The sequence below is a fragment of the Sceloporus occidentalis genome, unplaced genomic scaffold (genome assembly GCF_023333645.1).
Source record: "Sceloporus occidentalis isolate IW3139 unplaced genomic scaffold, rSceOcc1.0.p SCAF_9, whole genome shotgun sequence".
Lineage (NCBI taxonomy): Eukaryota > Metazoa > Chordata > Lepidosauria > Squamata > Phrynosomatidae > Sceloporus > Sceloporus occidentalis.
In genome coordinates, this window is record NW_028316989.1 from 35,589,931 (window position 1) to 35,612,596 (window position 22,666).

Here is a 22,666-nt window from a genome sequence, read left to right on the forward strand (position 1 = left end):
TGTGGCTGCTGGGCTCCATTCTCTAATACTGTGCTTCTCCCCAATGCAAAGGGGCAAACCTTCCTTAGGAGGCACCAACAAAAACAAAAGGTAGGGGCCTCATAACACAAGAAATAATACAGAACAAGACCTTAACGTTAAAACTACCTAATAGTTAAAAAACAAACAAGCCAGCATGTGTCTAAAATACTGTGTCCAGATTTCATGGTACCAGTTTATAGAAATATGTAAACACCAATGGAACTATATGAAAATTATGCATAATACACGAACAAGCTTGTAAATACAATGTGAAATTTTAATAGACAATCATCTTAACATGTAATCTGTAATTATAAACTGTGTACAGATTTACAAAAGGATTTTGTTGCACCTGTCAGACTGAAAGGTTGTAGCATAAGCTTTCATGGACAGATTGCATGTACACTGTAGAAATAATTCAGTTTAAGTGATGTAGCTCCATCCCATGGCATCCTGGGATGTATAGTTTTACAAGGTCTTTAGCCTTCTTTAAGTGTTGGTGCCTCACAAATCTTAGGATTCTGTAGGATGGAGCCATGGCAGTTCAGTGTCAAATTGCATTGTTTTTACAACACAAATGCACCCTGAGTCTACTTCATCAGATTCACTGAGTGAAGCCCTTATGGACAGACATTGATAACCATATGTGAGCAGTTGTGTGTGTGAATAGGAATAAAAATACAAACCTGCGTGAATAGCGATGGGTTCAGTTTTAACTGTGGTCATTGAAGGACAAAGTTGAGAAGAAAGATATTGCCTAAAGCCAAGATGAACAGGTAAACAACCATATGAAATGATAGAAGGAGTTCATGGAATGTAATATGATGCTGAGAACCAGAAGTTGTGATAAAATAGGCAAAAGAGTCCTCATGAGGCTGGGGTGTTTACTAGTATTATAATATATGTATCGTACTGGGAAACAATAGTCTTTGTTTAACCCACTGTTGATAGACTGGAGTTTGTGACTATATTCCAATTCTGCTATTTCACTTTCCAATCTCCCTTTGAAGGTTTTTTTTTTTTTTTGGTTCAAGGACCACTATTCTGAGATCTGAGATGGAATGTCCAAGAAGACTGATGTGTTCTGCGACTGGTTTTTGTGTATTCCGATTCCTAATGTCTGAGTTATGTCCACGTATGTACAGTCTGATGTGTACAGACTTGTCATTGTACAAGTCTGTACATAGTTATTAATACAGATTATATTACAGTATAAGTGTAATTTTCATATAGTTCCACTGAGAATGTTTGCATTATTCATATTCTGATGTCACTAAATCTGGGGGCTATGTTTTAGACATATATTCTTTCTTAAGAAGCAAAAGGTCCTTCCTCGGCCAACATTTTGAAAGGCAGAGTCATGACTTAGGTCACAGGCAGGCACTGTATGTTGACGAGAGCAGTATCAAAAGCCTGCATTACATAGATTCCCACTCCCAGTGAGCATCTTTATATTGCCACCAAGAATTCTGAAAATGTTATATGTCCCATTGCCTTTTCTTTCTTCCAGCTGCCCATTCTCATTCCCTCAGTCGTGACTGAAGTGGATCTGTTTTCTTGCCATGCCTTGTTTTAAAGAAACTTGCTCCTACAACACACGTATACACACGCACACATATGAAAAATCTTGGATGGACTTGTCTAGTAGCACATAAAGTGTGTGCTGGACTAGTCACTCCTGTGGCTTGCTTTCATGCAACAGTTTCCAGTGCCTCTTTCACTCTTTTAACAGCATGATCCTATGCATTTACTCTCAAAAAACACTGTTTCAATACAAGCACAGGGTTGCAGCCAGCCAGAATATGTAACTGGAGAAGCCCCAGATAGATTGCATTCTCACCGGCTATATTCAGATTATAAATCCTGTGCAATGAAATCAGAAACTTAATGAAAGTGGGGACATGACCAGTAGTCAGTGCCAGCAGGTGACAAACCTTATGTTTTGCTAGCACAGTGATGCCCAAACAAAAGCTTTGGACTTCAACTCCCAGCAGCCCTAGCCTGCTTAGTTAGCAGTTAGGAATTCTGGGAGCTAAAGTCCAAAACATCTGGAAGGCCAAAGTTTGGGAACCATTGTGCTAGCATAATGATGATTCTGATCCTAAATAACAGTATAGCCACGCCTGCCCAGTAATAATAATAAAATAATAAAATCTCTACAAGATGCAATCGGGGCAGCTTACAAAGATTAAAAAACATGCAATCCAAATCCCTCTACCCCCCTACTTAAAATACAATTAAACAATGTAAGAATTAAAACATACTTAAAATGATATAATAAACAATAAATTGTGACTAGTGAGGTTGGATTTCAACGGTTAGATTTTCCTTCTAGTGGCTGGGGAACTATTCAGGAAAGGCCTGCCAGAAGAGATCCGTCTTTATAGCTTTTTAAAAGCTAGTTAAGGTGGTAATATGACGGATCCACAATCTGGGAGGTCGAGGACAGCCTTGTTTTATAAGGCTGTAACAAATTTTCCCCTGATGATCTAAGTGTGCAGAGAGGATTATATGGAAGGAGGTGGTCCCGAAGATAGGTTGGACCCAAGCCATTTAGGGCTTTAAAGGTAATCACTGACATCTTGTACTGGACCTGGAAACTAATAGGCAGACAGTGGCGTGATCTTAAGATCTGTGTTATATGGTGTCTTCTGGATGTACCAGAGACCAGTCTGGCTGCCATGTTCTGAACTAATTGAAGTTTCCAGATCAAGCACAAGGGTTGCTCCATGTAGAGCACATTGCAGAAATCAAGGTGTGAGGTTACCAGCGCATGTACTATGGTCTCAAGGTCCCTCACTTCCAGGAAAGGGCACAGCTGGCGTATCAGCCAAAGCTGATAACAGGCACTCCTGACTATTGCATTTACCTGATTTGTCATTTGAAGCAACGGATCTAGGAGCACCCCCAGACTGCAAACACAGTCCTTTGAGGAGAGTGTGACCCCTTCTAGGACTGGAGGTTGTATCCCAATACCTGGGTTTGGAACCGATACCGTAAGTACCTCTGTTTTGTCTGGATTCAGCTTCAATTTGTTTTCCCTCATCCAGTCCATTACTGCCTTAAGACAGTCACTGAGAGGAGAGATGCCATTTGAAGTCAAAGCTGGTGACATAAACTTGGAGAAACATATCTGGGTGTCATCAGCGTACTGATAACCCCCCACCCCATGCCTCCGGATGGTCTCTCCCAGTGGCTTCATGTATATGTTAAAAAGCATCAGGGACAGGATGGCGCCTTGTGGGTAAAGATTAAAAAAATGTGAGCCCTTGATATCCTCTTGGGTTTGGTTCCAGGAACACCAGTCTATACCAAAATCCGTGGATGATCAAGTCCCATTAAATACAGTGGCTGAGTAAAATGGTGCCTTTTACATAAACTGACAAAATCAAGGCTTGCCTTTTGGAATATATTTACTGTATGTATGTATGTACGTACACTCATCCCTCCACATTCACTGGGTTAGAGGCACAGGACCCCCTTGAATGTGGAAAAACCAAAACAAAAACACTATGTTTTTACCTGAGAGAACATCTCTCTAGGAATCTCTAGGTCTTCCAGTGCAACTTTGTGCTCAGCATCTGCCAGACATTGAACATAGAATTGCTCGAGCCCCATTAAATATAATGCCATAGCAAAATAGTCTCCCTTGTATGAAATGGAAAATCGCGCTTTGCTATCTGTAATGTATACTTTTATGAGTATTTTCAAACTGGATGCTTGAATTTGGATTTAAAAAATCTGTGGATAAGGAGGGCTGACTGGATAAGGAGCCCTAGTGGCACAGTGGTTAAATGCCTGTACTGCAGCCACTCACTCAAAACCACAAGGTTGCGAGTTAAATACTAGCAAAAGGACTCAAGCTTGACTCAGGCTTACATCCCTCTGAAGTCGCTAAAATGAATACCCAGATTGTTGGGGGCAATTAGCTTACAGTTGTAAACCGCTTAGACACTGTTAGTTCAATAGAAAGCTGTATATAAATGAAACTGTATAGTGTAATGTACTGTAATATACAAAGATATAGCTGTGTTAGTCTGTAGAATCAGTACACAGAGAGATCTTGTAGCACCTTTGAGACTAAATGAAAGAAAGAAATTGGCAGCATGAACTTTCATAGACTTCAGCCTACTTCCTCAGATGCATTTGGTGGAATGGAAGCTTTCTCAACAAATGCAAGTAACAGGATACTAATGGCATATATATTTCTGTCCCTGGCTTCCACTCCACCAAATGCATCTTAAGAATCAGAACCAGAAGAGACCACAAGGGCCATCCAGTTCAAGCCCATTCTGCCATGCAGGAACTCCCAATCAAATCATCCCATCCAGCCTCTGCTTAAAGACCTCCAAAGAAGGAGACTCCACTATACTCCAAGGGAGTATGTTCCTCTGTCAAACAGCCTTTACTGTCAGGAAGTTCCTCCTAATGTTGAGGTGGAATCTCTTTCCCTGGAGCTTGCATCCATTGTTCCAGTTCCTGTTCTCTGGAGCAGCAGAAAACAATCATGCTCCCTCCTCAATATGACATCCCTTCAAATATTTAAACAGGGCTATCATATCTATCACCTCTTAACCTTCTCTTCTCCAGGCTAAACATCCCCAGCTCCCTAATTCGTTCCTCAGAGGGCATGGTTTCCAGACCTTTCACCATTTTAGTTGCCCTCCTTTGGACACACTCCAGTTTTTCAATGTCCTTTTTAAATTGTGGTGCCCAGAACTGGACACAATATTCCAGGTGGGGCCAGACCAGAGCAGAATAGAGTGGCACTATTACTTCTCTTCATCTAGACACTATACTTCTATTGATGCAGCCTAAAATCGCATTGGCCTTGTTAGCTGCCGCATCACACTGTTGACTCATGTTCAACTTATTGTCTACTTGGACTCCTAGATCCCTTTCACACATAGTTTCATTCAGCCATGTGTCTCCCATCCTATATCTGTGCATTTCATTTTTCTGCCCTAAGTGCAGTACCTTACATTTCTTCATGTTGAATTTCATTTTGTTAGCTTTGGCCCAGCTTTCTAGTCTATTCAGGTCATTTTGAATCTTGATCCTGTCCTCTGGAGTATTAGCTACTCCCCCTAATTTGGTGTCATCTGCAAATTTGATGAGTATGCTCCCAATTCTGTCATCCAAGTCATTAATTAGACTGAAGTCTATGAAAGCACATGCTGCCAACTTCTTTCTTTCAGTTAGCCTCACAGCTGCTGCAAGGCCTCTCTAGGAACTGCTTCTACAGACGAACATGGCTATATCTTTGAATTCAACCTCAAGTGTTTTCAAGACAGCAATACTCTCCAACCTCCGGAGAGTTGGCTGTTAGCCTGCTGCCTGCAGCAAAAACAATTTGTGTGCTGTGTTTGGAATCGTAACAGATTCAGTAAAGTCTAAACATAATTCGGTTTGAATCCGAATCGGGAAGGGAAGGAAAGCGGCCTCGGAGTCTTGAAATGCCCCTGTCTGGCAAGGCAATCTCTATGGTCTTTACCAAGGTCTAAATGGAAGCCGGAAGTGCGCTCCTCGGGAGGGACAGGGAAATCCTGGCAGGTCTAGCAATTCAACCTCTATGATCTTTAGCCGACCGGAAGTGGCTCTCAAAAAGAGGGATACATTGGGGCAGGTCTAGCAACTCAACCTCTCTGGTCTTTAGCCGACCGGAAGTGGCTCTCAGAAAAAGGGATAAATTGGGGCAGGTCTAGGAACTCAACCTCTCTGGTCTTTAGCCGACCGGAAGTTGCTCTCAGAAAGAGGTATAAATTGGGGCAGGTCTGGCGAGGCAACCTCTATGGTCTTTAGGCTCTTGCTTGGCGGAAATGGCTACCGGAAGCGGAAGTGAAGAGTGCTCTTTCCCCCCTCCCCCTCCTCCTGGCGGCGGCGGCGGTGGCGGCTTTTCGGCTGCCTTCGGCTGTTCGTTCCTCGCGATGTTTTCCTTCGACTTCCTGGACGATGTTCGGCGGATGAACAAGCGGCAGGTGCGGGGAGAGAGGCCCGGCCCAGGTCCCCCGACCGGGGCTTAGTTCCCCCTTTGGGGCGTCGGCGGGGGGTGGCGGGGGTCTCCTTTCCACCGTATGACGGGGCCTTGTCGCAGCCCTGGCCTCTCTTCCAGGCTGCGTCCACACTGGAGAGATAACCCGGTTTGGCACCGCTTTAACCCCTTTGTGGCTCAAGGCTGTGGGATTCTGGGAGTTGGAGTTTGTTGTGGGCCCCGATCGGAGCCAGAGCAGGGAATCATGGGAAGAATGCTTTTCCAAAGAGGATAATAGGAGAATACTTGTCCATAGGGAATCATTGGGAAACACTTGCCCTGATAGAGAGCGAGAGGAGAATAGTTGCCTATAGAAAAGGATAGCATAATGCTGTACTTGCCCTTAGAGAATATTTGCCCATAGAGAATGATAGGAGAATACAGTACTTGCCCATAGAGAATCGTTGGAGAATAATACAATAGCTGCCCATAGAGAATCATTAGTAAAGAGTAGCCCATAGAGAATGACAGGAGAATAGTTGCCTATAGAAAAGGATAGCATAATGCTGTACTTGCCCTTAGAGAATAATAGAATACTTGCCCATAAAGAATATTTGCCCATAGAGAATAATAGAATACAGTACTTGCTCATAGAGGGTCATTAGAAAAGAGTAGCCCATAGAGAATAATAGGAGAATAGTTGCCCATAGAGAATAATAGACTATTTGCCCACAGAGAGTATAGAAATGATTCTCTTATGGGCAAGTATTCTCCAATGGTTAAGTATGGTTTCCCTATAGGCAAGTACTGTCTTTTGTTTTGGTAGCTGCCATTGCCACAATGTTGTGTATTTTGTATTAAACAAGGTGGCCAGGCATGTCCTACATTTGCACTTAATGTCCAGGAAGAATTTCAGAATGCCCTCCATTTTTAAGTGTGAATTCATATTCATGTTGGTGTTTTTAGCTTCTTCTTCTTCTTCTTCTTTTGTAATGCCCTCCATTTCAAAGCGCCTTGTCCTCCTTTGTGGTTATGGCAGCTGGTCACTCTCTATGTAGAAGAAGGTGTAGCATAAGCTTTCATAGACTTTGACTATTTCCTGCATCTGGGAAAGTAGACCAAGTCTACAAAAGCTTATGCTAAAACTTCTACATAGCTGGTTTCAATAGGTGCCAGAAGAGCCCCTTGTGCATTGCTAGGATTGCCAGAGTGAGAGTCCCTGTATTTGATAGTGGTTATGTAGAAGAGGAAGTTTCAGCAGGTGTTGCTTGTTACCTGGTTGAGTGAAAAGCAACACCTAGAATCATGGAGTTGGAAGAGACCGCAAGGGCCCTGATCCAGTCCAACCCCATTCTGCCATGCAGGAACTCTCAATCAAAGCATCCCCATTGACAGATGGCCATCCAGCCTCTGATTGAAGACCTCCAAGGAAGGAGACTCCACTACACTCTGAGGAAGGAGTTTGTTCCACTGTCGATCAGCCCTTACTGTCAGGAAGGTCCTAACATTGAGGTGGAATCTCTTATCCTGTAGCTTGCATCCATTGTTCTGGGTCCTGTTCTTTGGAGCAGCAGAAAACAAGCTTGTTCCCTCCTCAATATGACATCCCTATCATATCACCTCTTAACCTTCTCTTCTCCAGGCTAAACATCCCCAGATCCCTAAGTCATTCCTCATAGGGCTTCATGGTTTCCAGACCCTTCTCCATTTTAGTCAACCTCCTTTGGACACATGTCTCCAGTTTTTCAACATCTGCTGAAATTCCCTCTTCTACACAGCCATTAAAAAGATCTTGTAGCACCTTTGAGCAAAAGACGTTGTAGCATAAGCTTTCGTAGGCTTTGTCTACTTCCTCAGATGCTTCAGTTAGTCTAAAAAGTGGTACAAGATATCTTTGTGTACAGATATTCTAGACTAACACAGAAATTACTCTGAATTGTACAACTATTAACAGTATGGGATTCCTCTCTAGTTTTCATTCTGGCAACACTAACTACTACCCCCTAGTAGTATAGGGCTGTAGTTACAGCTTCTTCTACACAGTCTCAAAGGTGGCACAAGATTCCTTTGCGTACTGATACTCCACAAAAACACAGCTACGTCTCAGAATACTAGCTCCTACTCTCTCACATGCATAACAGACTCCACCTCAAAGTCCCATTCTAACTTTGAAAATGCTGCACCACAACAGCAGCATTAAAAACTGTGCATGAAGTGTGGTAAGTGAGCGCTCCCAGAGACGGTCAAGTGTCCAAACCGTTACATCACACACTGTGCTGAACTGGGAAGGGATTGTAGAAGAACAGGAAGAAAACAAGTCCTCCATTCCCTCTCCTAAACTTGCCAAATGCTAGAATTTTGGGAAGGAGAGTTGCCCAACAAAAGCTGGTAGTAGGTCTGGGGCTGGCAGAATGAAGGGCTTCTTTGCATAGTGTGTAATTAAAGACCAGAAGGTGCTGCCTGATACCAAGTCTGCCCATCTTGTCTTGCAGCAGATGTACATGATGAATGGTTTTGAGAGGGGACTGGAGTACCTCTGGTTGGAAAGAAGGGTGCAGGAACTGAGGCATCTCTAACTTCCTCATTTTATATTTCTGTAGCACTACATTTATCATAGAAATTCCTCCCTAAGGGAGGGTTGTTAGGTAGGAACATGCCAAAAGTGAGTTTGGATTTACTTTGGAGTATTCAGGTAGCCAACATGGCTACCCCTGAATATATTTTCTGGCTTCAAGAGAGCTCCGTTTGGTTCACTAGAATGGGCTATCATTTGGCTCTTCTCTGTTAGGGAACAGCGCTGTGTAAATTTACAGCGCTTTATAAATAAAGGTTAATAATAATAATAATAATGGCAACAACATGTGGACTTCCAGAGGTGATTGGATTGCAAACTTACCAAAGGTAAATTGGACGGCAAATTTACCAAAGGTATATATTAGTTTATATATTGTTGAGGAATTCCCATTTTGAGGTGTGTTGTTCTCCAGGCAACATATTTCAAATCTCATGTAATTTAAAGCTGTTAGCTTAAACTACATATTTAGAACTTCTGATGTTCATTCCAGCAATGCTCAAACATTCAAATATATCTGTGGGTATGCTGTGCTGGCTGCAGTCTAATATACTCCCAAACAGTCCTGTTGGTTGTGATGAGTCTTACAGAGTAAACTGGAGTTGTAAAGTTATTGGCTTGCAGGTTTGTCTTTGGGGATATCTGCGTTTAAGGGAAGGTACTGCATGCTTGTCAGTTATGGGGGAAGGCTGTTTTATTTCCAGTGTCGCCCTCATCCTTGTCCCCTCACCCCCTCCCAGCTGTATTACCAGGTGCTGAACTTTGGGATGATCGTTTCCTCAGCGCTGATGATCTGGAAGGGGCTGATGGTGGCAACGGGCAGTGAGAGCCCCATCGTGGTCGTACTTAGGTAAAACTATGCTGAAATGAGCTAAGTTGCAGTGGGAAACCTCAGAGGAAAAATGCAGCTCAAATTCATTTCTGTAATGGTGCTTTCAGGCTTGAAGCCTCTATTGGACATGGCTTCTACCATCACCTAGCACCATCCTTTTGACATAGACATTGGTTGGATGGAAGGCTATACAAACTGATAAGTGGCTTGCCCAGTACATGGGCCTTAGAATTTCTGTGATAGACTCAAGGGAGGTGATACTGGTTTGGTCACACGTGATACTAATATTAAAACAATTGTCAAAGGGTAGGTGATACAGTCCACTGTCATAGTTCTAGAGTGATTACTCCCCCTCTAATTAACCAGCATGCCTTGTTACCATTTATGTACCACAATGTTGAGAGTGCAGACACAGATTTCACCTCATTTGGAAGAACTCAGCACACTAAGGATTCCTGTTTGGAACAATTCTTTTTGCTTAAGGATGACAACCATTGCAAAATAATATCAGGAAATGGTCTGTCTTAAACATTTCTGCAAGATATTAAAATAAAACAAATGTCTACAGCAAAGCAAAGTGCCAGACTGACAAAAAAGTTTTTGGCTACCAAATATAAAAGAGTCAAATGAGTTTTTTGGCATATGATCAATTTTTGGCAAGATTGGTTTGCCATGAGCTATCATGGACTGCAGTCTGTTCAGCGACTCACAAAATGGGCTTCATTCTATGAAAATCTATACTAAATAAAACTGGCTAGTTTTTTAAGCTTCTGTTTTGCTGCAGCAGACAAAATGCATCTCTCCAGTCCTTCCAGTAGCCAAAGTGTATGTGTATGTATGTTGTGTGCCTTCAAGTTATTTCTGACTTAACAGCAATCCTAAAGTGAACTTAATGGAGGATTTTTGGGCAGAATTGCCTGAGTGTGACTTGCCTGAGGTCATCTAGTGAGTTTCCATGGCCAAATGTGGATTCAAACCCTGGTCTCCCAGAGTCATAGTCCAATAATCAAACCACTACACCATAATGGCTCTCACTAGGAATTAGTATGCATTGATATATATGTACACGCGCACACAGTCTGGCTGATAATCATCTCAAGGCAAACACCATAATGTGGATTACAATTAATCAAGATCTTTATCTTCTAGTGGCAGTATGGAACCTGCATTCCACAGAGGAGACCTTCTCTTCTTAACCAATCGCATTGAAGAGCCAATCAGAGTGGGTGAAATTGTGGTCTTCAGGATAGAAGGAAGGGAAATTCCAATAGTGCACCGAGTTTTGAAAATTCATGAAAAGTACGTTTCCAAGGTTGGATGATGATTTATTGTCAAAATCTGCTGTTATGTCACCTTACATGGGGTCCTTTTGCAGCCAAAGGCTGCACTGAGATGTCATATCACCATGGTTTAGAGAATCAAGAGGATGCTCTGCTCATGAATCCCTTTCTGCCCTTATGTGCTTATATAGTCAGACTTGTATTCCAACACCCCTGGAAGGCAGTAAGCTTAATAATAATTGTAAGCTGCCCTGAGAGCCTTTAGGGCTGAAGGGCGTGGTATAAATACTGTAAATAATAATAAGCTGGATAAGGCTCCAGTAACCATATTGTCTTTCATAGATTGATTGATTGATTGATTGATTTTCAGCTTGACTGTCTCTGGTTGAAAGATGTGATACAAAGATGTAGAACCGCCTCTATCCCTTGGCCCTCGTTTCTGAGACAAGAATGCATGTTATACATGTGAACACTTTTGCATTGATCAGGTGTAGGCAAAATGTGGTCCTCCAGATGTTGGACTGCAATTCGCATCAGACTTAACCAGTTTAATTGATAATGAAGAATGCTGGGAACTGCAGTTCAGGAGTATCTGTAAGACTACTTTGACTGCTACTGAATAGATCAAAGGAAATTGTGGTAATTTCCTTTTATCTATTCCGTAGCAGTCAAAGTAGAGTCTTACAGATACTTCTGAACCACAGTTCCTAGCCATCTTCATATACATATCTACATGTTATCTACATATTTTCAGAGTAAAGGGAGATGCTGCCTTAGAAATTGTGGTTTACTTTCTGCCATGAATATTCTTTTGCAACTGCTCTAATTCTTAGTGGTTCTTCTCTTTTTTGGTAGACAAAACGGAGACATCAAGTTTTTGACAAAGGGTGACAATAATGCTGTTGATGACAGAGGCTTGTACAAGCAAGGGCAGCACTGGTTGGAGAAGAAGGATGTGGTGGGAAGAGCGAGAGGGTAAGACACGCACCAGCAGAAAGGAATTGCTTTGCTTTCTATTATGTTCACTTTCCATTGAGTCTTGGTTTTTTTCCGTGTCACAGCTTAAAACTCTATATTTGTGCTTCTGTTTTCTATAACCAGGCCTAAATACCCATCTGCTCTTGGAAGCTAAGCAGCATAAGCTCTGGTTAGTGCTTGGATGGGAGAGCACCAACAAATACCAGGCTATATTTCAGGGAAAGGAACTAGCAAAACCATTTCTGAGAATTATTTGCCTAAGAGAATCCTGTGAAATGAATGGGTTTGCCATAAGTCAACAGGTGACTTGAAGGCACACACACATACATTTGTGTCATCAGATTTCAAAGGGAACAGTCTCAATGGAGTGTTACATTCACTCCTTCTTTACCACAAAATCTCTCTTTCTTTTCCATCTCAGGCATTTTGCCCCTGACAAACCAGGTAGCTGATTTTAAAAGCATATTGGTTGGTGTTCATGTAGTGCTCAGTTTCAAAGTGAGGCCTGCTGGGTTTGTGGCCTTGAAGTCACATTCTCTAGGGGCTATATTTTCAGGCAACCACAAGGTTGTAAGTTCAGTACCAACCAGGGTTGACTTAGCCTACATCCTTCCATAGGTTACTAAAATGAGTACCCAGCTTGTTGGGGGAAATTTAGCTTACACTTTGTAAACCGCTTACTACGTCGGTAAATGGTACAGAAATGTACTTGTTATTGCTATGGTTGAATGTCATGTCTGTTTTGCCCCATGCCAATTGGCATTTCCTGACATGACTTTATCTAACAGTTGCTACTGAGTTTTGGAGGAAATGATAAAAGCTTCCCTAGGTTAGCATCTACTGATGTTACTGGACTTGCAGAAGCTTCATAGGCTTTGTCTCAAATTCTCAAGAAAGACTGAAAAGGCTGAATTAAATCACTGGTTGGATCAGTATCCTATTCTGTGAGGTGGCTCCCAAACCATCTTGAAAGTTAATTAAATTCTACCAACTGAGAGAGAACAACAGATTTGTGTGTTCCCATCTGTAAAGTACTCACTACAAGTAGAAAGCTAAACAAAAAAGAAAGAGACTTGATCAGAGGTTCTACCACTGATACGCTGACTGTTGATTAACAGTTTATTCTACATAAAGCTATATTTTCACCTGCAATCTGAAACGGAACCATCTTGGGATTCTATCACCTTATTTTCCTATATGTATAGTCTAAGCCGAAGTTTTGTCCTAGCCATCACACACATTCAAAACCTACATTCAGCCTCATCGTATGCCAAGATGATGTCTCAAATGGGTGATTTTGTTTTTCCATTTTAGATTTGTGCCATATATTGGAATTGTAACCATCCTAATGAATGACTATCCCAAATTCAAGGTATGACTTCTGGTTCATTCTATCTCTTGTACAGTTAAATTCTTGGTTCAAAGTTTTACATAGAAAAATGATTGCATGTGTAGTTCTTCATAGAGTCCCAGCTGAGTATTTTAAAAAGCCATTGAAGTGATTCAGCACCCCTAAAACATTAAGCCATTTGAATCTGCATGTAATGATTTGAGTACAAAGTTTTACCCTAATATTCCCTGGCAGAGCTTGGATTTCTGCTTAGTTCAGGGGTGGGGGGCCTTTCATCCTATTGAAGGTTTGGATTATAATTTCCATAACTGCTTATTAGTGGCCATATTGAATTGGGATCATGGGTGTTGCAGGCCAGAGGTGCTTCCCCCTTACTGCACTAGAGTTATTTGAACCTAAAATTTGGGAAACCTGAGATTCTGTGTTGCAAACCATATTAACTGTGCAAATCGTTTCAGGTGTGTGTCTAACAGTAGAAATGTTATCTTTTTTTCCCCACTGACAGTACACTGTCCTCTTTCTACTGGGCTTGTTCGTTCTAGTCCATCGAGAATAGTTTGCTGCCAAGAAGGCCAACTGAAGGCACCAGTCGTGCTGAATAGTGGGATGTGATGGCGTGTACATTTCACTGCTTCCTAACTGAGTTGGGTTTGGCTCTTTGGTTTTATTTTCTACTACAGCTGTGTAACAGGAAAGTTGATCCCAGTATTTTGAACAGTTTGTCACATTTTAGCATTTTTGTACATCAGTGAATTTTTTATATTAAAAGTTTTCAGCCAAAACGTCCTGTCTCGTCTTTCTGTCAGTTCTTTTCCCCTTCCTCAAGCACATATATTCAGACATAGAGGGAAAGTGGAGGTGGAAGAGAGAAATCACTGATACTGTAGGTTTTATATACCAGTTCTTTCAATGTTTCCACAGCAGTGGACAGAGGCTGTTTCTTAGTCGCAGCGAGGAAGCACCAAAGAGCCCCAGTTGCAGCCATTTTTTTCCTTGGGGTGAGATTAAACAGAGATGCCCTCTGCCCCTTCAATCCCGCCAAGAAATCTACTTCTACAGTAGACTCTCCCCAGAATGGAAGCTCTTTACTGCTGGCCCATCCACAGCTGTCTGCAACAGCTGACTTGTCTTCTCACAGAGGTTGAGGACGTGGAGGAGAGTGTGCATATGTGTGCATGCATGCATGCTGGACTAGGGAAAGTGGGGAGGAAAGTGTATGTGTGTTTGTGACTGGATCAGCTGTTGCTCCCATAGAAATGAAAATCATCCTGAACGCTCTGCTTCCAGCAACCCATTCTCAGGCATGGAGGGAAGGTGGGGAGGAAGGTGTGTGTGTGTTTGTGACATCAACTATTGTGGTTGTGGATCAACTGTTTCTCCCTGAGAAATAAAAATCACCCTTCACTCTCTTTGCTTTCAGCGGCCCATTCCCAGGCAGGGAGGGAAAATGGGGAGGAAGGTGTATGTGTATGTGTGTTTGCCACTGAATGAACTGCCATCATCAGCATTACCATATTGACTGGTATATAAGTCAGCCCAAGATTTTGGGGTCAACTTTCGGGCATAGGTTTCTCGACTTACAGACAAATATATATGGTAAGTTCAAATTCCTATTCAGGAGTTTAGTTCACCAAATGATCTCAAGCTAGTCATCTTCTTTCTGCTAAATCTACTTTGCAAGGTGGTAGTGGTTGTCTTTATGTTCTGACTTAGGTGGCCCTAAAGCAAACTGATCATGGAGTTTTCTTGGCAACATTTGTTTAGAAGGTGTTTGCCCTCAGATAGTAACTAAAAATAAAAATCAAATAATAATGAGACAAGTTGTGGAATAGATGATGAGATGAAGTCATCTTGAAATTAGTCTCTGCTAGCCTTTCTCAGTCTAAGGTCCTTGAGATGTCTTGAACTACACATTCTATTATGCCAGTGCTATCCCAAGGCCTACGTGTTCCCACTTGAATCTGTTCACCTGTTCAAATCAATAGTGGGAGACTGGTACTCTTTTGTGGCCTCCCGCTGCTTAACTATGGCAGATAGAGGTACCTAAGGCTGGTCTTAAAACCTAAACTTTAGGTGTTCTCCCTTAGAATGGGCCAATTTGCTACCTTCTCTATTGACCTTGCAGTGGATGGCAAAAACCATGATGCTCAACAAGGCTTTATATTAATTCTGATCGGTTTCCCATTGCTAAACTATTAAATGTATATGTTTATATGTTGTGGGTTTAACTTGTTTTAGTTTTAAGAGCTTTATATTGTTCACAGCCTTTAGGAAGGAAGGGTGTCAGCTTGGCTGAAAGCTGCAATAGAGGTTTGCTCGTTTTTAATGAGCTCCCTGTGTATTTTTCTCTTGACTTTCGTAGATCAGCTTGCCACTACAACCTCCTTAGAACCAAAGACATGTCTCTGCCATGTCCTTGTGCATTTTTCTTTTCTCCGCTGATGAAAGGATTGCTAATTAACACCTTAGTTACACTACAAATGCTGAGTTTTCTATACACAGGCACAAGTCAGTAGCTGTGAAATAAGCCTTTTTTAATAATGAAAGATTTAACTTATAATGAGAAGTATAGAGCAGATTCTCCATGCAAAAAGAAGGGAGAAGGAGAAATGCAGTGCATCTTTTCTCTGTCTGCCAACCTTACAACTTCTCCCCAGGATCTTAAAAACCTAAGAAATGTGCTGCTGGATCAGACCAAAGGCCTATGTAGTTCCAACAGTGAACTTTCTATTTGTTATTGTATGCCTTCATGTTGTTACTGACTTTTGGCAACCCTAAGGCAAACCTATCATGTAGTTTTCTTGGCAAGACTTGTTCAGAGAGGGTTTACCTTTGCCTTCTGAGGTTGAGAGGATGTGACTCCCAAGGTCTCCCAGTGAGTTTCCATGGCTGAGTGGAGATTCAGACCCTGAATTTTATATATATATATATATATATATATATATATATATATATATATATAATCAGAGGGCATAGAGAGCTGAAGAGTGTTTGAACATGGGACTACAACTCTGGAGACCAGGGTCTGAATCTCCACTCAGCCATGGAAACTCACTGGGAGACCTTGTATATATAACCAGGTCCTGCAATAAGCACAAAATTATGTGATTCATGCAGACAGCTTAACTGCAAAAATGCAGATTTTTATAGTAAGTTGCTTGCTTTGCTGGCTTCATCCACCAAGAACTGAAAAAATGGGTGTTTGATGATTTCTGGTTATTATTGGTCTTGCTTGGCAACAGAGTCAGTTTAAACAGAATGCCAAACTGGATTACGTCTTTATTATGCAGGGGTTGGAAGATGGGTGTGGAATCTATCAAAACCTGTGGTCATGTCTATTGCCGATCTGATGCAGAGCTGCAAAACATTGTGGACAAAGAATGAAAGGGGAGTTTGGTATTGGCAACCAGTTAGAAAGAACAATTCAAAAGTCTGAACCCTCTTTAAAAAACAAAATTAGCACTAGTGAATTAGAACACTACTATGTGTGATGTTTTATTTAAGGTGCTGGTTATAGCTTGAAGCTTCAGCCCTTCCTATCTCCCTACATAAAGCCCAAGATGTTCCTTTGCAGCTGGGTCGGGGAAACAGGCTCTAGGGCCACATGCAGCCTCCTCAGACTCCTCCAAGCCCTGTGCCCCTTCCAAAGAACAGAGAGACAAAACCCATGCAAAATTTTAAACTGGCACTTGCAGGAGAAGCAGATAGCAAAACGCACCTCTGCCATCCTTTCAACAAGCAAACTGTACGTGGATCTCTGTTGTGTGCCTGTGAATCATTTCTGTCTTACAGAAACCCTATTAGGGGGTTTACTTGGCTGAATTTGTTCAGAGGAGGTTTGCCCTTGCCTTCCTCTGAGGCTGAGAGAATGTGATTTGTTCAAGGTCACTCAATGGGTTTCTATTGCCAAGTGGGGATCGGGATACTGCTCTTCCAGTGTCCAGCTCTCAAGCTATCCTAGTTTTCAGTAGCCAAAGACAACCCAGAAATGAAAGTAGCATACAACATAATTTCTCTGAAGATGCCTGCCACAGATGCTGCCGAAACGTCAGGAATAAACTCTTCTAGAACATGGCCACAGAGCCCGAAAAACCCACAAAAAACTAGAATTTGCATTGTTTTAAAATATGTAAGCTACTTTGAGTCCATTATTGGGAGAAAGGCAGGATATGAATGAATGAGATGAACAAGGAACCTTTGGGTTTTGCTTTTTTATGGGAGGAAGGGGAGCAGTAAGAACAGAAGGACAATCAACATTAGCAAAACCAAGAAAATTATTTTATCTCCTATACTCCTCCATAGGGTCAAGAAGCTGTAAAGTACTCATTCCCATAAAAACTAAGAAACCAGGACTTGGAATTATAATGAGCTGATACTGTGTATATCAATACTCTCCTGACTATTTGATGCTGGGGAAATGGCTCCCTGCCGCCGCCACCAAGTGCAAGAAACTTGTTCCATGTTTGACCATTGCCTACAACTGTTTGCATCCCACCCCTTCAAAAAATACGGGTTAAGAAAACAAAATTGTTGGAGTCGAAGGGTTTTGTGGCCGGCATCCATCTTTTTTTGTGTATTTTTCAGCCTATGTGGCCATGATCTGGAAGGATTTATTCCTGATGTTTTATTTTACCTGCATCTGTGGCTAGCATCTCCAGAGTCTCCAGCATCTCCAGCAAGGACCAAGCTGAAACCTTGGAGAACTGCTTAAGAGTTGTGAAGATGCCAGCCACAGATGCAGGCGAAACGTCAGGAATAAATTCTTCCAGAACACAGCCACATAGTCCAAAAACCCCACCAAAAAAATTAAGTTGTTGGGGTCCCCCCCCCAAATTGTTTCCCTTTTCTCCTGGGACTTTACATCTCTTAAGCAGTTTGCCAAGGTTTCAGCTTGGTCCTTGCTGGAGATGCTGGAGACTAAATCTGGGATTTCTTTGCATGCGAAATCAGACACTGCTTTTGGGCTACAGTCCTCCTCCTATTCAAGCAAATCCGCCCCAAATTTGCCACTGTGTAGGACTGTTTCAGTTCTCCGCGTTATTTAATGTAACAGGGTCTCTTGTTTTCCTCCCAGGTAATCTTACTGTGCCACCCGGCTGCATCTCATTAGAAATGCTTGGATGCGTCCAATAATTGCCCCTGGGAATAGAAGGCTGCCTGCTGCCTCCTTTAGGCATCCTGTAATTGGTACCAGTTAATCCCACTCTCTGCACATCTTTGCTATGAACTTTTCTACAGCTTTGGCCCTTTCACGAAACAACAGGACAACAGCAACCAAAAATCCACCTACGAGTAAGTGCTTAGCAAAGGCCCAGACTTGGCACATCCTCAAATCTTGGACCTTAATCCCCAGATGTTGACAGTCCTTTTTGCTTGCAGAACAAGATGTAAGAATGTATAATGCAACCTTGGTTTTTCTTTTCTGTCTTCACAGTGTCTAGCAGCTTTTGACTCTGCAGCTGGTGAGTGTATTCCTTCAGACAATTCCATTTACCAGAAGGCAAAGCATATAAAGAATACGACACTGAATTTAGTTCCTTGGAAATTTCAGCTTGGTTTTGAAGCAACTCACATTTCTATCTCTCCACATCTGTACACTTTTTAAGTAGGGATATGAAGTCTTTTAAAAAAAAATATCATTTTTTGCCTTTTTAAAATTTAGAAAATTACATTGTTTAGAAAAATTAAGAAAGAACCTTCCTACCCATCTTCTTGCCCAATATCCAGGACATTAGCTACATTTACAAGTGAATTTGGAAGCTACTATCTGTTTTGTTACCATGAGATACAGTAAACATTGCACAATGCATGGCAGCCAGGATGGTCACTGGAAGATCTAGAGGTGACCATATTACACCGATATTTAAAATCCCTTCACTGGCTGCCTATTAATTTCTGGGCTCAGTACAAGGTGTTGGTTATAACCTATGGAGTTTATCACACGGGAGGAATTTCTCTTAATTTCGAATGAAAAGAAAGTGGGGTCAGAACGCATTCACGTGAATTTGCTAGTTCAGCGAATTTATGTGAATTCGAATTGCGTTCGAACTGACTTCCCATTGCCCGAAAATAGCTGCCATTGCCCAGAATTGTTTGTGGTAGTCTATCACGCAATAACGTTAAACCCCATGATTGTGTTCACACTGACTTCCCATTGCCTGAAATTGCGTATGGTAGTCTATCATGCAATAACGTTAAACCCCATGATTGTGTTCGTATTGCCATTGGATTATACTTCCAGTTTCCCTTGTCTGATAAACTCCTATGAAGCCCTTCATGGCTTGGGTCCACTCTACCTAGACTGAGGATCGCCTTCTCCCATACAATCCTCCCTGCACACTGAGGTCCTCAAATTAAAACCTACTGCAATCAGCTAAGACTAGGCTGGCTGCAGTTACTCAGAGGACCTTCTCACCTGCCGCTCCCAAAATATGGCATGGGCTGCCGGAGGAGATGCAATGTATCACTAGTCTGGATTGCGTCAAAAAGGCAGTCAAGACACCTCTCTTCTGGCAGGCCTTTCCAGAGTAAGATCAATACCCTAACAATCTGTGACTGATAGTTGACAATTGCCGAGTTGCCTCTGCTATGGTTATTGTTATTAATTGTTAAGTATTTATTTTTTAAAAATAATTGATAATTTAATTGTATTTTTATTATTGATGGGAGGGGTAGGGTTATAATGTTATTATATGATATTTTATTGATATTGTATTTTATTGGTTTATTTTAATGTAAGTTGCTTCGATCGTCCAGAGGAGCAGGATAAAAATTATTATTATTATAATATTATTATTATTATTATTATTATTATTATTATTATTATTATTCATAGATGCATGGCAGAGCTGTTAAATATGGTAGCCCTTGCATTAGAGCTGGTCCTCTGCCATTGGCTTTCTCTTCCTGGTACGTTTCCAAGAAGGAAAGAAACCATAGTAGCCACAGGAAACATGGCTCCAGCCCAAGACACATTAATGGGAAAGGAATATTAGCAAGTCTGAGAAGCACTGATGTATGAAACTGTTGTTGTGTGCCTTCAAGTCATTTCTGACTTATGGTGACCTGAAGGCGAACCTATCATGGGGTCTTCTGGGCAAAAATGTGTTCTCTCAGCCTCAGAGAGTGGACCCCTATGAACACACTTGCCAAGAAATCCCTATGATCAACATCCAGGAGTAGCCGTCTTGGCCCTATAGCAATTCCAGTAACAGCAAAAATCCACCAAAAGGGCATTTAACACCTGCAAAACTGGCTAGGATTAAAAATGGAACTAATGGAAATAAATGGTGGAGATACAAAGGTCTTCACAGCTATATCTTTGAATTCAACATCTTTAGTTAGTCTCAAAGTGCTACAAGATCTCTCTGCTTACTGATTCTACAGACCAACAGGGCTATATCTAAATATACCACAGTATATTACAGTATAGTACAGTATACAGTATACTAAATCTGAGGAAGTAGACTAAAGTCTACAAAAGCTCATGCTACCACCTTCTTTCTTTCAGTTCATCTCAAGGGTGCTACAAGATCTCTCTGTGTACTGATTATAGAGACTAGCACAGCTATATCTTTGAATTCAGCTTCTTTCTTTCAGTCTCAAAGGTGCTCAACTATCTCTCTGTGTACTGGTTCTACAGACTAACACAGCTATGTCTTTGAAATTGCCTTTTAGTATTTTACACTGAAGTGTTTATCGATGTTTTACTATAGTTGCAAAGTGCCATGTACATTGGTGGCACTATATAAATAAATCATCATCATCACCATCATCTGGGTGGTCTCTTTGTAAAGACGTCTGTCCAGGAGGGGGTCCCGATTGGACCATGACACCCACCCCCAAAAAAACCCTCCCAAAATCTGGGCTACTTAAGGCAGAGGACTAGAAGGGAAGGAAGGTGATACAAGGCAAGGGCTTGGAGTAGAGGTGGGGAGCGGCGCCCTCTGGTGGCCACACGAGGTAAAGCAGGGAGCATCTTTCTGACAGTGGAGCATCCTCAAACCAGCGGACCCGAAGGAAGCCATGGCCAGGGGTGTCCAGTCCTCCAAGATCCTCCAGATCGCCAGCCTGGCTTACCTGATCCTCTTCAGCACCACCACCAGCATCCCCTCACCCTCCCTTGGCGACAAGAGGAATGGACCCATCCGTCTCAGGGAAAACCTCTGGGCAACAGGTACTTTGGAAGCCACTCCAGGGCTGCATCCACACTGCAAAGTTAATCCACTTTGACACCAGGTCAAAGATCATAACCACCAAGAGGGACAAGGCTCTGCAAAAATGTAGGATATTTAAAGGGGGAATGGTTAGCCTTGACCAAATAATAGCTACAAACACTCCGAGAGGTGTAAACTGTTTAATGTGTCTTAAACATTTTAATTTTTTTTATTAGTTTATTTCATTAAAATTATAAACGTACATTCATGCATAGTTCTTATCCTAGCTTACATTCAATTCTTAAAAATCTTTATATTACTTGTACTTTGTGTATTAGTTATTCTTAGACTTCCATTTGCTTTCTTAGTCTAAAGGAAATTAAAAAAAAACCCAGATCTATCCTTTTTACAATTCCTAATATATGTCTATTTAGTCTTAAGAACAAAGCAACATTTTTATCTTTTTAAAAGTGTTTGCTGTTTTAATCTGTCATTTGTTTGAATTATTGTAGTAATTTAATTCTGCAAATGATCGACTGTGACCAAATAATAGCTAAAAACACTCCTAGAGGTGTCAATTCTTTTAATGCATTTTAATCATTTTTATATTATTATTATTATTATTATTATTATTTAAAGTATTTGCTACTGTAATACGTAAAAATGAATTATTGTAATAATTTAGTTCTATTTTAATGTACTATTTTTGTACACTTTTAATTGTACTGGTTTTTTAATGTAAGCCACCTGGAGTCCCAGTGTTGGGAGAAGGGTGGGATAATAATAATAATAATAATAATAATACATAAATAATAGTTAATAATAATAATAGTTAATAAATAATAATACATCCATGCTGCTTAGTCCTGCTCCAAATGGAGGATGCATTGGAATTCCTCCTGGACAGAAGGTGGGAATGAGGACATGTCTATGAAAAGGAGGACATGTGGTCACCCTGAGCCTGACACCACTTTCACATGCCACTCAATGCTATTGATTCTAGGGATCTGTAGTTTTGCGAGACATTTAGCCACCTCTGTCAGAAAAGTCTGGTGCCACCACAAGCTACAAATCCCAGGATTCCCTAGTATGGAGCCAAGGCAGTCCAACAAGTGGGGTCAAACTGGGTTATTTCTGCAGTGCAGATGCAGCCTAGGACAGGGGTTCCCAATGCAAGATGATATCTCAGGGGTGTGTGACAGAGTGACAAGTCAGGAGTCATCACTCCATTTATTTTCTGGACAAATTAGAATCTAATTAGATTTGCATGTTATGCAATGAGTTAAAAGCTTATTTTGTAAAGTTCTGTTTGCTCACGGTTCCATGTGTGGTTCGAAAATTAGAAAATCAGTCTTCTTCCTCTTCAAATGTGGCGTTGCTTTTGTAGCGGTGCAAACAGTAATCAAACATTTCTTAGAAAACAGAAAATTTGGGAACCACTACTCTAGGAAAATGTCTTATTTCAAGTCTCTTGGCAGAGAGCTCAGTGTTGTTGGGTGATGGGT

General features: G+C 41.5%; 1 protein-coding gene across 2 annotated transcripts; it reads left to right on the forward strand.

Moving 5' to 3' along the window:
* Positions 1–5,866: 5,866 nt before the first annotated feature.
* LOC149307257 (signal peptidase complex catalytic subunit SEC11A-like) lies at positions 5,867–13,787 on the forward strand. Of its 2 annotated transcripts, none has more exons than XM_089538754.1 (6): positions 5,867–5,999; positions 9,305–9,414; positions 10,546–10,695; positions 11,532–11,651; positions 12,969–13,026; positions 13,511–13,787. In XM_089538754.1, the coding sequence occupies exons 1-6, from the start codon at positions 5,949–5,951 to the stop codon at positions 13,559–13,561; spliced, it is 540 nt and encodes a 179-aa protein (XP_089394880.1). In that variant the 5' UTR covers positions 5,867–5,948; the 3' UTR covers positions 13,562–13,787. The 2 variants fall into 2 exon arrangements, with proteins under 2 accessions (XP_089394880.1, XP_089394881.1); XM_089538755.1 differs by lacking the exon at positions 5,867–5,999 and adding an exon at positions 8,833–8,893.
* Positions 13,788–22,666: the final 8,879 nt, after the last annotated feature.